The sequence below is a fragment of the Beta vulgaris genome, chromosome 1 (assembly GCF_026745355.1).
Source record: "Beta vulgaris subsp. vulgaris cultivar EL10 chromosome 1, EL10.2, whole genome shotgun sequence".
Taxonomy (NCBI): Eukaryota; Viridiplantae; Streptophyta; class Magnoliopsida; order Caryophyllales; family Amaranthaceae; genus Beta; species Beta vulgaris.
Window position 1 is genome coordinate 60,636,276 of NC_079202.1, and position 15,730 is coordinate 60,652,005.

A 15,730-nucleotide genomic window follows, 5' to 3' on the forward strand; every position below is an offset into this window, starting at 1 on the left:
TTTGTTTTAAAAAAATACGGTTCATGCATTTAAGTATTGGCTAGGGACCAAGCTTTTTTTTTTGAGGGGAAAGCAGATTAGATTAAAGGAGATCTAGTTCCGCCAAAGTAGAAATACTTTGGGGGAAAGACTCAAACCATACACTATTCAGAGTTACCTGCACACTCCCAACGAGCTAACAAATGGGTCACACAATTACCCGCTCGTTTAACATGTGAAAAGGAAAAAGATTCGAAACTCAAACACATACGATTAATATCACTAAAAATATGAAAAATAGGTGAGCCACCATCACATTTATTCTTCACGGCATTGACCACAAGCAGGGCATCCCCTTCGAAAATAATCTTGCCATAACCAAATCTGCAGGCAAGCTCATATACTTATGTCTAAGGCAACTTCACTAATATGTAAACGTTGAATTAGTCAAAAACAATAGAAGCTTCATATACTTATGTCTGAGTCTGAGACAGATTAAGGCCCTAGAATTTAAGGGATTAGGCAATATGCATGATAGATGATCATGAAATCATGTTCAAGTCAATCATTATACCAAGACATATATGACTATTTCACACGAGTGATGAGACAAAATGTGCCGACAGAATTTGTATGTGTTGATTTGTGGAAAAAGTTATTAGTGGTACTAGATACACATTTAGGCTATGTTTAGTTCACCCGAAATTTTCTGATCTGAACTTATCCAATCTGATATGAACTTATTATTCTGATCTGATATGTCTGAACTGATCTGATCTGATTTGATTACAAGATCTTATCTTTTAGATTTTTCTCAATATATAAGAAAAATATAGTCATGTGGGGTCTTGTTTGATTCGTCTCAGTGAGTACTTTATTAATATTCAATTATTATAATTTTTACTAATATGTAATGAAAGATATTTAATAGTAATAATGATTTTTAAATATAAGCATGATCTGAACTGATTTGAACTTATTTTTCTGATCTGATCTGATATGAAATAAGCAAAAATAAGGTAAACTGAACATAGCCTTAATCATGACAATTTACTCCCAATTAGGGTTTGGGGTATTAATTAAGATTATTCCATCTTCTTGGTAATACTTCTGTTTGCAGTTCTAAATAGCAAACTACATTGTATATATATAAAGTGTCAAGGCTAAATATAAAGGTGAAGCAAATTGGCTATGAAATTTACTTCTTTTAAACTTTGACTTTTTAATTCTCACACTTCATGGGCCCTTGTGGAAAGCTAACATGATTTAGCGTGATTATTGATATTAATGCAGTGTACATGTCTTATAATTCGTGTGCACGCGAACACACCAAACATATGGAGATGACATACATTTTATGAGTAAAATGCCACACTTGGCCATTTATGAGTATCATGTTATTCCTCTTAGTGGCCAAAATATTGACAAATTTACTACATGGCTTCCTCGTCTTATATATGTTCCTCAACTTTGTCCCATTTGAACGTCCATCTATATATAGACTCCTATGGACATTAATTTATAGAAATACTATATAATAATATATTAAAAGGTATTTTTTTTAACAAGGAATTGTGTTACTTAGCGCTACCTCTTACAGTTTTGACTTCATGTATTTTATGTATAATAAAAAAATTTAGATTATGCATGGTATAATATTTGCTCCCATGATTTCAAACTTGTGTATTAATGTTTTTACCACCAAATCAGTATTATTTGGTGTTATAATTTCAATATAAAATACTAATACATGAAATATATAAATATTCGAGATATGGCTGGAGCTTGAAAAATAATTGTCTTTTATAGACTGTAATCCTAGTTTTCGTTATTCTACCGGTGATATATAAACTCTATGGTAATCATTTCATGTTATAGTAACTTATACTTGCATGTCTCTACAAATTTTTATCTTTACTAATTGTAGTAAGTAGTGAGTGATTGCTCATTATAGGGTTTTATATAGTACTCCGTACCTTTTTACCTAAAAAAATTAGTACTCCGTAGTCCGTACCCTCTTAGCTTCCTTTGTATAACCCTCTTTTTTAGGCGGTTTTGCAATTTCTCATTTACGTGCTCTTGCACAATTCGTACATGCTAGGAGACCATTAGATAAGCTAGCCAAGAGACCAATCAAATATTGGCCGACCAATTGGTTATTTGGCATGTCTCATCAATGAGTGGTACTCAATTCATCCATCCCCTTTTTCTAAATAGATATTTCACTTTCATCTTTTGCTTTTATTAATACATAATTTTGACAATTGTTATATCTAATAGTGTATTATTACAATATTTTTTTAAAAATATTTCGAAAATATACGTTGAAACATATTCAACAAGATCTTGTATGCTATCATTGGTATTATTACATCTACAGAAAAATATACTTTTATTTTGGGTAATAACTTCTCTCTATCTCTCTCCTATCACATGTTCACATGGAGCCCTTTTATTTTCATTCTTTCTATCTCTCTCCTCTCCAAAAATTACCGAGGAGTTCGTGATTTGAAAATTATAATATCTAATAAAAAAACGGGGGAAATAATTAAATTAGAGTTCGTAAGTACTCCATCCGTTTCAAAATTTAAGGGCATGTTCTCTTCGGCATAAAACAGTTGAACTGAACTGAACTGAACTGAATTGATTTGAACTGAACTGAACTGATCTGATCTGAACTAAATTGAACTGAACTAAACTGAAATGAATAGTGATATGTGAGAGTAAAAGTATTGTCAAGAGCTGAACTGGTCTGAACTGAACTGATCTGAACTGAATTGAACTGAACTGAACTGGTCTGAACTGAACTGATCTGAACTGAACTGAACTGAATTGAACTGAACTGAACTGGACTGAACTGAACTGAAAATAAGCTGGGGAGAACAGGCTCTAAGGCATGCACGATGTTCTAGGTCAAACTTTGACCGTTAATGACTCTCAATATATGTTGATAGAAAATTTTAAAAAATAATATTATTATAGTATTTTTTGATACGAATCAAATGGTATAATATTTATAATTTTTATTTATCATATTATGAGAGATATTTCGGGTCAAAGTAAATTTTCATAAAACGAGAATGCATTATATTTTGAAACAGAGCGAGTAGTATAAAAGTCAAAATATAGAATCTATTTGAAAATAGAGGGAGTGCTGACTACTAACTATACTAATTGTTTATCTTTTATTGTTCTAATCCATTGCTAATAAACTACAAATTATCATTGTAGTATGTTGATTATACATATTATAATAATGAAAATAATAATAATAATAATAATAATAATAATAATAATAGTTTTTGATTTTTAGCATATAAAAAGTCAATGTCTCAAAATACCTTCCTATTTTATACTACAATCTTACAAGACTATTTTTGTTTCTTTTCTTAGGATATTTTTCCCTCATTTGCATATAAAAAACTTACAAGAGTATATTGCATAATTTTGGAGAAAACATTGTTAGTATTTTAGAAATGTTTAGATAAGACAGAGAGTGTTTTTGGAAAGTTTAATTCTCTTCTGATGATATCCTACATTATGACATCCATATTTGGACTTATATGAATATGAACATAGTTTAGGTTATATATATTTTTACGTCCGAACTATGTCTCGGGTAATTAAACATTTCATTTATTAATATTTTATGCTAAAATGGTATCATCAAGTATCATTTGGTTTATCTTGTCCAAAAAAAAAAAGTATCATTTGGTCTATTGTTGTTAAGACTTTAGTATAGATATGTTTGTGATCACAGGATCGAATCTTACACAATCCATCTTTAATTGGACATGAATTACTTGGAGTTAAACACTTTAAGGCAAAGCGCTACATGATGTCGCTAATTATTTCGAGACGCCTTTATAATATATTAGGGTATGTCCTCCCCAACTAATTTTTAGTTCAGCTCAATTGCAATCAGTTCAATTCAATTAATTTAGTTGCAATCGGTTTGGTTCAGTCCAGCTCCAATTATCAATCATCTTAGTTATAATTTAATTCCATTGACTCAGTTCAGTTGTTTTATGCCAAAGAGCACAAACCCTTACGGGCCGTTTGGTAGTCGTTAATAATTTGCGGTAATGGGAATGAATTTTAAGTGTAATTTTATTAGTGAAGCACCCTTAAAATCTCCATGGGGAGACATTTTTTCTCCATGGGCAAGCAATCTCATCCCAAAACTTGTGTTTTTGTCTCCAAAGGGAAGCAATTTTCATTACCACTCATTACCACCCTACAAGGTGGTATTGGATGGGAATGAAAATTCAAGAAGGAAAGTGGACACTTTATGATAAATTAGCATTACCATGGGAATGGACAATGATATTTTTCACAAATTTACACACAAATTCATTCTCATTACCACCATTTATGACTAACTACAAAACGGGCCGTTAGTGTAAATGAGCTTTAACACGATCCTATTGTATGAATTTACTTACCTTATCCTTTTTTTTCTCCGATCAAAAGGGAGAAATTCCAAAAGGAACTACTAAAGAAAACAAGCAGAAAACAAACTCCTAATTCTCTTAGAGTCTTATTAATACCTAGTGTAGAGTTGAGTTTATACTTCTCTTTCTATTAATAGAAAACAATCCAAAAAATTATCAAAAAAAGAAAAAATAGCCGGCTAATTAGGCCTTACATTAGATTTAGTAGCCCTAAATTGTTGACCTACTATTTAACCCATTATATGAATCTATATGGATTTACTAATTAGACCTAGACAAATTTTCTAAGATGAAATATGACCCAACTTTCTTTCTCGTGCAGTCGTGCTTGACTTGTACTGTACGTAGTTGTATACCCTACCACGTATGGCTTCGTCAATGCAAAATTGAGTAGAAGGCAGATGCTTTAGGTGGCCTATCAAGTAGTACTTACTCCCTCTGTTTTTTTTATCATACCTATTTTTCTGTGTGCGTCTTCCAATGCACGTTTTAAAACTTAAATATCTTCCATTATATATTAGTAAAAATTATAACGATTGAATATTAATAAAATACTAATTGAGACGAATCAAACAAGACCCCACATGACTATGTTTTTTCTTATAAATTGAGAACATTTGAGAAGATTCTCTCTCGGCCCGTTTGATAGTCGTTAATAAATTGCGGTAATGGGAATGAATTTTAAGTATAGTTTTATTAGGGAAGCACCCTTAAAATCTCCATAAGGAGGCATATTTTCTCCATGGACAAGCAATCTCACCCCTAAACTTGTATTTTTGCCTCCAAGAGGAAGCAATTTTCATTACCACTCATTACCACCTAACAAGGTGGTATTGGATGGAAATGAAAATTCAAGAAGGAAAGTAGACACTTTAGAATAAATTAGCATTACCATGGGAATGGACAATGATATTTTTCACAAATTTACACACAAATTCATTCCCATTACCACCATTTATGACCAACTACCAAACGGGCCGTCTATGTATGAATAGTGTCAAGATTCCAAGTGAGAAGGATAAAAAAAACAGAGGGAGTACTACTTAGTCTAGTAGTTTATTTTGTATCTCATAATTTTAAGGTTGTGTGATCAAACTTCAACAGAGGCACTTTGGGTGTGGGAATTTTCCCTTACCATTCCTCCCTACTCCTAAGGGGACTTGCCTGCAAAACCGAGTTAGGTTGACCTGTGCGAGGTTATGGTCAGGTTATTAGGGCGCCTTCTCCCTACCTTTAAAAAAAATAAAAAAAATTCTCAAGAAACGAATCTCTCTATATATATAAAATCCAAAGCAAAAACATAACATGTTGCCACATGTATTCCCCTCCACCATACAATCAAATGACATATTAAACAATAAAAATGTGTGTTATAATATGAAATACAATTTTTTAGAAAAGTATTTTATTCCAAACCAAACACACAGATGGATACTATATTTAAAATATTATAATCAATTATATGTTTTGAGAATAATAATTAGTTAAAGTTCGACCTCTAAACTTATTGTTATAGGTGCTTTATTGGATTAGTGAAGAAGAGAAAGAACAGGAACATGGAGTATTGGAGTTGTTTCTTGTATAAGTGCATCAATATACGGACCGTAGAAGAAGTTATAGTTTTTGAGGTGAACCGTAGAAGAAGTTAAATTATTACATCACAAGTAGTATTCATCATGCATACCCAGTGCTTTACTTGCGGTGCTTCTAAATTTGTTTGTTACTCTGGATTTTGGTTGTCTCTCTTTGTCTTTTTTTCCAATGGCATAAAATCTCTCTTTTGTAAATTTTGATCACACTTTTACTAAAATTTAAATAAAATATATTTTAAATAGAAGATATTATCTTTTGGAATCTTGGAAGACTAGTTTTAAAGTATGTATTGAGGATATGAAAATTATTTTAATACATACTACGATCCATCAGTTTTTTAAATTTTCTTACTAAATCACATAAAAAAAACCTGATTTTTGCTCAATCCTCTGACAGATTGCTAACATCATTATGAACGTTCAACTTTTGCTCGGTTCTTTGGCAAATTGAAAAATCAAATATATTTACATAGAAGCTAATAGGACAGCAACTTAGATTGCAAATGTGGGTTATCTAATTGATACTTTTTTGTTATTAATCCGTGTAATAATTTTAGTTTATACTCTATCCTTATAAATGATGCATTAGGAGTTCCTCTCGAGAGTACGATCTCCTAATGTTTTCCTTTTTCCTTACTATATAATTCAATTGTTTGAAAACAAGTCTAAAAAGATCATCTAGACCTGGACTAGACCTAATTTTTCAGTCCAAACCCGATCCAGACCTAAAAAATCAAGCTCGATCCCTAGTGCGAGTAATTCGAAAATTTCTAAATTACACTGTTTTAGAATTTTTAAATGGCATATTACCTTATTTGGGAAAAAAAAAAAAGAAGTACCAAAAAGTAACTAAAAATATATGTTAAAAGTGTATTTTTTATTTATGTATTGCCACATCACACAAATAATTTCAGAAAAAGGAGTAACTAAAGATATTTTTTTTTTACAGCAAACTAAAGATATTTTTTTTTTGACAGCAAACTAAAGATATTGATAACAAGTGTGTAATTTACACCCGTGAATAAAGAAAACAGGAAAAACAAATAAAACATCGCAGAGTGTTTTTGTCAGTTATCACCCACAAAGATTCAAAAAGAATTTGAGAATGAAAATCTAAACTATTACTTACTCTGGGTAAGACTTTTACTGACAAAATTTATTTGGAGCCCAAAATGCTGTAGTATGCCACAGGCCCAACACACTGTCACACCTCAAAACTGAAAAAAGAAAAAAAAGGCAGGAAGCTTTCTCTTAAACTATCAGAGCCAGGTTTGTGGGTTATGGGCCCACCACGCTTCCGCTGCGCCACTCTGATTTTGTTAATGTTATTGCTGCATGAAACCTTTTAATCCTTTGTTTAATAAAGAGATGCTAAGTTTGGTAACGTTAGTACGTGGCAGCAGAATTGTTGAGATTTGAAAGTAATCTGCCAAAGTTTTTTGGGGCGATGATTTGTTGAGAATTAGAGTGAAGAATTTCAACAAAAGCAAACCTTAAACTACAAGTTTACAATAATCATCAAGCAAAAGAATAAGAAAGTTATGATTTTTTATAAAAAAATTTATTATTTCTTATTTTGTTTAATTAAAAAATTAAATCTTGCAAAGTTGTACAAAGAAATTGAGAAGTAACCTGACAACACCACTGTCACCACATGTCAGGCTATTATTGGTTTGCTAGCTCATGACTTAGTATTTAATTTTAGAATGAATATATATTACCTCCGTTTCATTTTAAATACAATAAATAAATATTTTATAAATAATACCAACTTATTGCATTTAAAACAAAACGAATAAAGTACTACTATTTCATCATTATAAGTAAAAGCATATATTTTTGTTTCTTTTTAAATGTAATAAATGAATATTTTATATTTCATAAAAAGTATCCTTTATAAATATTTGTTCATGGTTTATGACCATTCCTGACAACACTCAACTAGTCGTACACTCAACTTATCAATTAGATACCAGCTAGTAATACCAAAGATTTCTTGGCCTAGTGGTTGAGATTGAGGTGTTGTGAACGATGGGTCAAAAGTTTGAATCCCCCTGCCCTTATTTGTACTTTGTACCACTTTCGTGGCTCATATGGATTAAAAAAATATACCAGCTAGTAATTGAAACGAATGTTCAGCATCTTTTAAAACCGGTATGTTATTTCATTTTTCTTTTATTCTATAGTCTTTGGGCTATCTTTTTACAAAAAAATCCATATATACCGGTATACACTAATTAATGTGCACTCAATAGATGTTATTTAGGTGGTAATATTACAACTTTTACTATTTTGTCTTTCTATTTCCTCATATTTCCTTACATTTTCATTTTCTCTCTCATAACTGCTTCACTTTCTATCTCTTCAAGTTCTTGTTGTATCTTTCGATTTTGTGGTATAGTTGATTGTACAATTGAACCTGTTATAAAAAATTAGAATTATATTGTTAGTTTCGATATAGTGTGTTTGTGTGTAATATAGTATGTTCTTTGTACTATAGTATGTTTATTTGTGATAGTTTTTTTTGTGCTAGAGTGTTTTTTTTTCTTATATATGTATTTGTTTGTTATATAATGTACTAATTAATGTGTATAACAGTTGATTGTACAATCATATTATAGGAGATTAGGATAATATTGTCAATTTTGATATAGTGTATTTCTGTGTGTTTATTTTTTTTTTTCACAGAAGCTATAGACCTATAGTGTTTATGTTATAACGGACGTGAGAGAGAAACAAATATCGAATGCAAAAACAATAAAAAACAGACAACACATTTACGTGGTTCACCAATTTGGCTACATCCACGGCAGAGAGAGGGAGAATATTTTATTATGTGAGAAGAACAGATTACAGAGAGAAAAGAATGAATTTTCGTAGTATAAAACCCTAGGATACAAAAAAGTATTTATATCCCGTTCAGAAAACGCGTTTCCGCGTTTACCGGGCAGCCGCCCGATCGGGCGGTATTTTACTTCCCCAATCTTCGTTGCGCGCCTGGTCGGGTGAAGTCGCCCGAGTCGTTGTTCGGTGACTCGCCCGATCGGGCGAACCAGCCCAATGGCATCGGGCGAACTCATTTAACTTCTTTCCTCAGCTCAGTTACGGGCCCGATCGAGCGGCCTCGCCCGACCCGATCGGACGGTGCACCAAAACAACCCTCGAAGCCTTTTGACGCATTTCCACAAACATATTCAAGGCACAAACTTCTACAAATCTCCACCTTGACTTGAATCCTCTCACAATACCCAGAAAAACAGATGCATTGATCATAACGCCCAGAATCTCCCTTCAGCCAGATTTGTCCCAAATGACAACCAGAACAGATTAGTCCCTAAGGACCCCAGAATTGCCCCAAGAGGGCAACTAACAATCACGAACAGCTTGTAAGTCCAAGCAACCTTGGAACTTACCTGTGGAATCAAATTCGAACAGATGTGTTCCTTATACCCTTTCCTAGCACAAGTAACACCTTCCTTGGACGGCCCAAAAATATTCACCTCTCCGACATACAGTGCAAAACCCACCACGAACAGCTTGTAAGTCCAAGCAACCTTGGAACTTACCCTGTGGAATCAGATTCGAACAGATGTGTTCCTTATACTCTTTCCTAGCACAAGTAACACCTTCCTTGGACGGCCCAAAAATATTCACCTCTCCGACATACAGTGCAAAACCCACCATGTCTTCACAACCGTCCCTTTGGGGAGAGTTCCCAAAGATTTCATGCTGACCAGGAGTCAAGTTTGACTGACCCAACTTTGATGACGAAGAACACGGAATTTCAGATTGTGAGTGTTGACAGATTTCTCCCTGACGTGAACCACCACTCCAACCTAGAGTGCCTCTGTGCTCCACCTGTTTCTCAACACTATCACAAACAGCCAATGTAGCAACCCCAGACTCAGATAACGTAGACCCTTGCAACACATACAATGTCTCCCGTTTAACCCCTTTCAGAATCATCTTCGAACCCCTGTAGACATACAACCCTCCACCCTCACCTTTGAAACTGAACCCTTTCTTGTCTAACAGACTAAGTGAAATCAGATTCTTTGTGACCTGTGGAACATGCCTAACATCATTCAAAGTACAAACTTTGCCATCACATGTCCTAATTCTGATGGACCCTATACCAACTGTCTTACAGACCTCACTGTTGGCCATAGTAACACTTCCATCAACCTGTTTATAGTTCATAAACCACTCCCTGCGCGAACACATATGACAAGAGCCCCAGAATCAAGAACCCACACATCCTACAATGTGACTGCTATTAGCTACTAGGGCCAGATCTTCCTCAGAATCACCTCCAGTTTCTGCCAAAGCAGCAGAACCTTCATTCTTGTCCTCCTGCTTCTTTTTCTTAGGACACTCCCTTTTCCAATGCCCCGTTTCCTTACAGTAATTACAGACATCACTAGATTTAGGACCTCTAGAAAACGGTTTCCTGTATTTTTGTCCGAATTCTCCTGTCCATTACTACTGGCTACTAATCCAGCAGCCTGATCGCCTGTACCTGTACCAGACGCCTTATGACGAATCTCTCTAGTATGCAGAGCAGATCTTACTTCTTCTAACGACAGACTATCTTTACCAACAATAAAGGAATCCACAAAATTCTCATATGATATAGGCAAAGATACCAACAATATTAAAGCAGCATCCTCATCATCTACTTTAACATCAATATTTCTCAGATCTAGCAAGATAGTATTAGTTTATCTAGATGATCCCTTAGAGACGTACCTTCCTGCATACGCAGGCTGAACAGACGTTGTTTCATCATCAACTTGTTGGTTAGAGATTTTGTCATGTACAGACTCTCTAATTTCAATCACAGACCAGATGCGATTTCCTCCTCCGCGACTTTAGTGATTATTTCATCTTCCAGACACAGCATAATCGTTGAATGAGCCTTCTCCTCCAAAACGGCCATCTCAGCGGTGACTGAATCCGTTGCTTTCTTTGCCAACGGTGCCCAAACCCCTGTTGCTTCAGTAAAGCCCGCATCTTGATCTGCCACAGACTAAAACTATTCCCCCAGAAAATTTATCGATTTTGACATTCACCCAGACATCTTTCTCACACAGATCGATCACCAAAGCTCTAATACCAATTTGTTATAACGGACGTGAGAGAGAAACAGATATCGAATGCAAAAACAATAAAAACAGACAACAGATTTACGTGGTTCACCAATTTGGCTACATCCACGGCAGAGAGAGGGAGAATATTTTATTATGTGAGAAGAACAGATTACAGAGAGAAAAGAATGAATTTTCGTAGTATAAAACCCTAGGATACAAAAAAGTATTTATATCCCGTTCAGAAAACGCATTTCCGCGTTTACCGGGCAGCCGCCCGATCGGGCGGTATTTTACTTCCCCAATCTTCTTTGCGCGCCTGGTCGGGTGAAGTCGCCCGAGTCGTTGTTCGGTGACTCGCCCGATCGGGCGAACTCCTTTAACTTCTTTCCTCAGCTCAGTTACGGGCTCGATCGGGCGGTGCACCAAAACAGCCCTCGAAGCCTTTTGACGCATTTCCACAAACATATTCAAGGCACAAACTTCTACAGTTTATTTGTGATAGTGTCTATTTATGTTATAGTGTATTTGTTGTAATATAGTTTATGTCTCTCTTGTATAGTATCTCTGTTTGTGACAGATTTCTATGTCTTATAGTAGTTTGTATCCCAATTCACGTGCGAGCCTGATATCTACTAATTTTACTATGAATCATGTCCACACAAATCGATCTCTTTAATATTCACAACAAACTAGTAGTATAGGATGATCATATCCAAGAATTACTTAAACGCGGATATCATATTTTCTTATATAGATCAAATGACACTCATATTTGAAATATTCAGTTTCAGTTTTACAAGTTTCTTTAAGTAAGGATCGTTCGCGCCTTATTATACAATATAGTTAAAATTTGATATCTACAAAGAACGAGACCTTCAAATCTCCAATAGGCAACAACATTTCATAGTTGTTCAAATACATATGGCGCTAGCGGCTAGTCTTAAGAGGTGATGGATGGGCAACCATGTTACCATCCCATCGCCCATCGCCCATCGCCCATCGCCCATCGCCCATCGCCCATCGCCCATAAGACCATGAAATCGAATCTGAATCCCTACTTTGGGTAATAGACTTCGAGCAATGGAGTCCTCTAGGATAACATCTAATTCAGATTGAAAATTAGAGACAATCGACTGACAATTGGACTCCAAGACAATATTGGCGCAGCCATCAGCATTAAGAGCATAACATAGAGTTAGAGGGTAATATATACACTACAGAGATGAAAAACACATAAGGCTATTTATGATAATCGTCAAAAGAGTTTAAATTTCTGCAACAATAAACCTGTACATGTCAAAAATGAATATCCTCTTCTGCTCTCCGTTTACTCTAACCATTAAATTGCTTCTTTCTTACCTTAACTTCATTCTGAATACGAAGGTCATCGCAGAAAATTGGAAAACTTCAGACGACAACACTCAACTGTACATTATCATTATCATACGACTAGCTGAGGACCCATCTATCAAAACAAAAAAAAAACACTTACAAGATGGAAACAATCTAAGCTTCGAATCCAAAAGCATCGAAAACGTTGCACAAAACGGAGAAACCTAAAATCCCAAAATATTTCCATGCTACTCGGACAAGCAAGGGCCTTCTTCACAAGTTCATAGATTACATAAACAAGTAATAGTTAGATTAGAACTATCACAAGAGTTTCAACAGGGATAGCATCAGATAACAATTTGACAAGGAATTCACAATTCAAATGTGAAAGCATAACGCCAACTTTCACTTTATTTATTTATAATAGGGCATACTAATAGTATATACCCCCACAAGTTTTCCAAGCCACATTACTTAACAGCAAATAATTTCACAGTTCACACACCAGTACTTACTACTCGCATCTAGAAACCATAACCAATAGTACTTAACCACATAACAAACAGGAAAGAAAACCCACACATAACACCCAGAGACTAGAACTTCAAAACACAAATGCTAAGACTCAAGCATCACCACCGCGAAGACGAAGGACAAGGTGAAGGGTCGACTCCTTCTGAATATTGTAATCTGCCAGAGTTCGCCCATCCTCCAACTGCTTCCCAGCAAAGATGAGTCTCTGCTGATCTGGAGGGATACCTTCCTTGTCCTGAATCTTGGTCTTCACATTATCAATTGTATCAGAACTCTCCACCTCAAGGGTGATAGTCTTCCCAGTGAGGGTCTTCACAAAGATCTGCATCCCACCTCTGAGACGGAGGACCAAGTGCAAGGTTGATTCCTTTTGAATGTTATAGTCAGCTAGAGTCCGGCCATCCTCCAGCTGCTTCCCCGCGAAGATGAGTCTCTGCTGGTCAGCTGGAATTCCCTCCTTGTCTGTGATCTTTGCCTTCACATTGTCAATAGTATCCGAGCTTTCAACTTCAAGTGTGATGGTCTTGCCAGTGAGAGTCTTCACGAAGATCTGCATCCCTCCCCTCAAACGAAGAACCAGGTGCAAAGTGGACTCCTTCTGGATGTTGTAATCAGCCAATGTCCTGCCATCCTCAAGCTGTTTACCGGCAAAGATGAGTCTCTGTTGGTCAGCTGGAATGCCTTCCTTGTCTGTAATCTTCGCCTTCACATTGTCAATGGTATCTGAGCTTTCAACTTCCAGTGTGATGGTCTTGCCAGTAAGAGTCTTCACAAAGATCTGCATGCCTCCCCTCAAACGAAGCACCAGGTGCAAAGTGGACTCCTTCTGGATATTATAATCGGCCAATGTCCTGCCATCCTCAAGCTGTTTACCGGCAAAGATGAGCCTCTGCTGGTCTGGTGGGATTCCTTCCTTGTCCTGAATCTTAGTCTTGACGTTCTCAATAGTGTCAGAACTCTCAACTTCCAAGGTTACTGTCTTGCCTGTGAGGGTTTTAACAAAGATCTGCATACCACCCCTTAAGCGGAGAACCAAGTGGAGGGTGGACTCCTTTTGGATGTTGTAATCTGCTAGAGTCCGACCATCTTCCAATTGCTTTCCGGCAAAGATAAGCCTTTGCTGGTCTGGTGGGATACCCTCCTTATCAGTAATTTTTGTCTTAACATTGTCAATAGTGTCTGAGCTTTCGACCTCAAGGGTGATGGTCTTGCCAGTAAGGGTCTTGACAAAGATCTGCATGCCACCCCTGAGACGAAGAACCAAATGAAGAGTTGATTCCTTTTGGATGTTGTAGTCTGCTAACGTCCTTCCATCCTCCAGTTGTTTCCCAGCAAAGATCAGCCTCTGCTGATCTGGTGGAATCCCCTCCTTGTCCTGGATCTTGGTCTTGACATTATCGATTGTGTCTGAGCTCTCGACTTCGAGAGTAATAGTCTTTCCGGTGAGAGTTTTCACAAAGATTTGCATCTACAACAAGAAGATATCATCTACGTTTAGTCACAGTAAACAGGCAGCATCTCGAAAAGTCAACTAGCACAATAAAGCACTACCGATTCAAACGAAAATCTGTCATAAGATCACACTTATACAAGGACACATTAAGAGCAAATAAACCCTAAAAACGGACTGATTATACACAAGTCTTGAACACAACTACTCCCTCCGGTATATATTTACATTTGCCGCGGCACTAATTTGAACAGTCGCAGGTCACTTGTAAACATAACTAGCTAGTTGATCAATTGAAACAATAGTACGTCACTTGCATACACAACTAGCTAGTTGATCAATTGAAACAATAGTACGTCACTTGCATACACAACTAGCTAGTTGATCAATTTAATTAGGTTTCTAGAAACAAAAGACAACGAAGATGATGTAAAAACTATATAGCACACCAGAACATAATGATGTATAAACTATATAGCACACCAGAACATGTTGCGAAATCCATACGCTCAATCGACACTCTTAAAAACCTTCACGCGGACAGAAAATTACAGCAATAACAAGTTTAAAAAAACGATAATATGATATTAGGTAATAAATCTCAACAATCATAAAAAAACAAGTTCACAAAACATAAAATTAAGATCAAGAAGCACAAAACTTAAGATCTAACCCTAGATAAACTACAATTACACGAATATATCAAAAAATAATAGCATACTACAAAAAACACGGAAAATTCACTCAATCAAATACAAACACCATGAAATCGAAACAAGAACGATAAACAAATCAATATCATCACCGTCAGAGCGAAAATCAACAAATTCGATAATCAACAATTCAACACACATACATAAATCAAAACTATAAACCTCATACAAACAAATATAGCAAGATTAAACGAAGAAACAAGAAGAAAATAGGAAGAATTCTTACCTTGAATTGGACGAAAATTGAGCGAAAAGCGTCAACGAAACCCTAAGATTGGAGAGAGAGAAAAAAGATGAATTTATATGGAATGTAGAACTTTGCGTTTGATGAGAGTAAAATAGCGATGAGGAAATGAGGAATCCAAGGGAAGGTTTATATAGCAAAGAATGGGGAAGCGGTTGTTGAGAGTAAGCAATAGGAGAAGAACGCGTGTCCTATTTTTATCAGCTATGTGCTAAGTCATTAATTTTATCTACTAATCAAAAGATGGCCGGATATTCTGTTGGATACTAGGATGATTTTTGATTTTCAATTTGACACGATAGTCATAGAATTTGTTGGTTAGCCTTTTTCTTTTATTTGTTT

General features: G+C 35.4%; 1 protein-coding gene across 1 annotated transcript; it reads right to left on the minus strand.

Moving 5' to 3' along the window:
• Positions 1 to 12,817: 12,817 nt before the first annotated feature.
• On the minus strand, positions 12,818 to 15,522 carry LOC104886495 (polyubiquitin). Its single transcript, XM_010670944.4, has 2 exons — positions 15,371 to 15,522; positions 12,818 to 14,449 (listed from the first exon to the last, which is right to left on the minus strand). Exon 2 carries the CDS (start codon positions 14,447 to 14,449, stop codon positions 13,073 to 13,075), a length of 1,377 nt encoding a protein of 458 aa, XP_010669246.1. The 5' UTR covers positions 15,371 to 15,522; the 3' UTR covers positions 12,818 to 13,072.
• Positions 15,523 to 15,730: the final 208 nt, after the last annotated feature.

Coding starts and splice junctions, on each gene's coding strand:
- LOC104886495 (XM_010670944.4), bottom strand. CDS start 14,449: ATGCAAATCTTTGTGAAAACTCTCACCGGAAAGACTATTACTCTCGAA.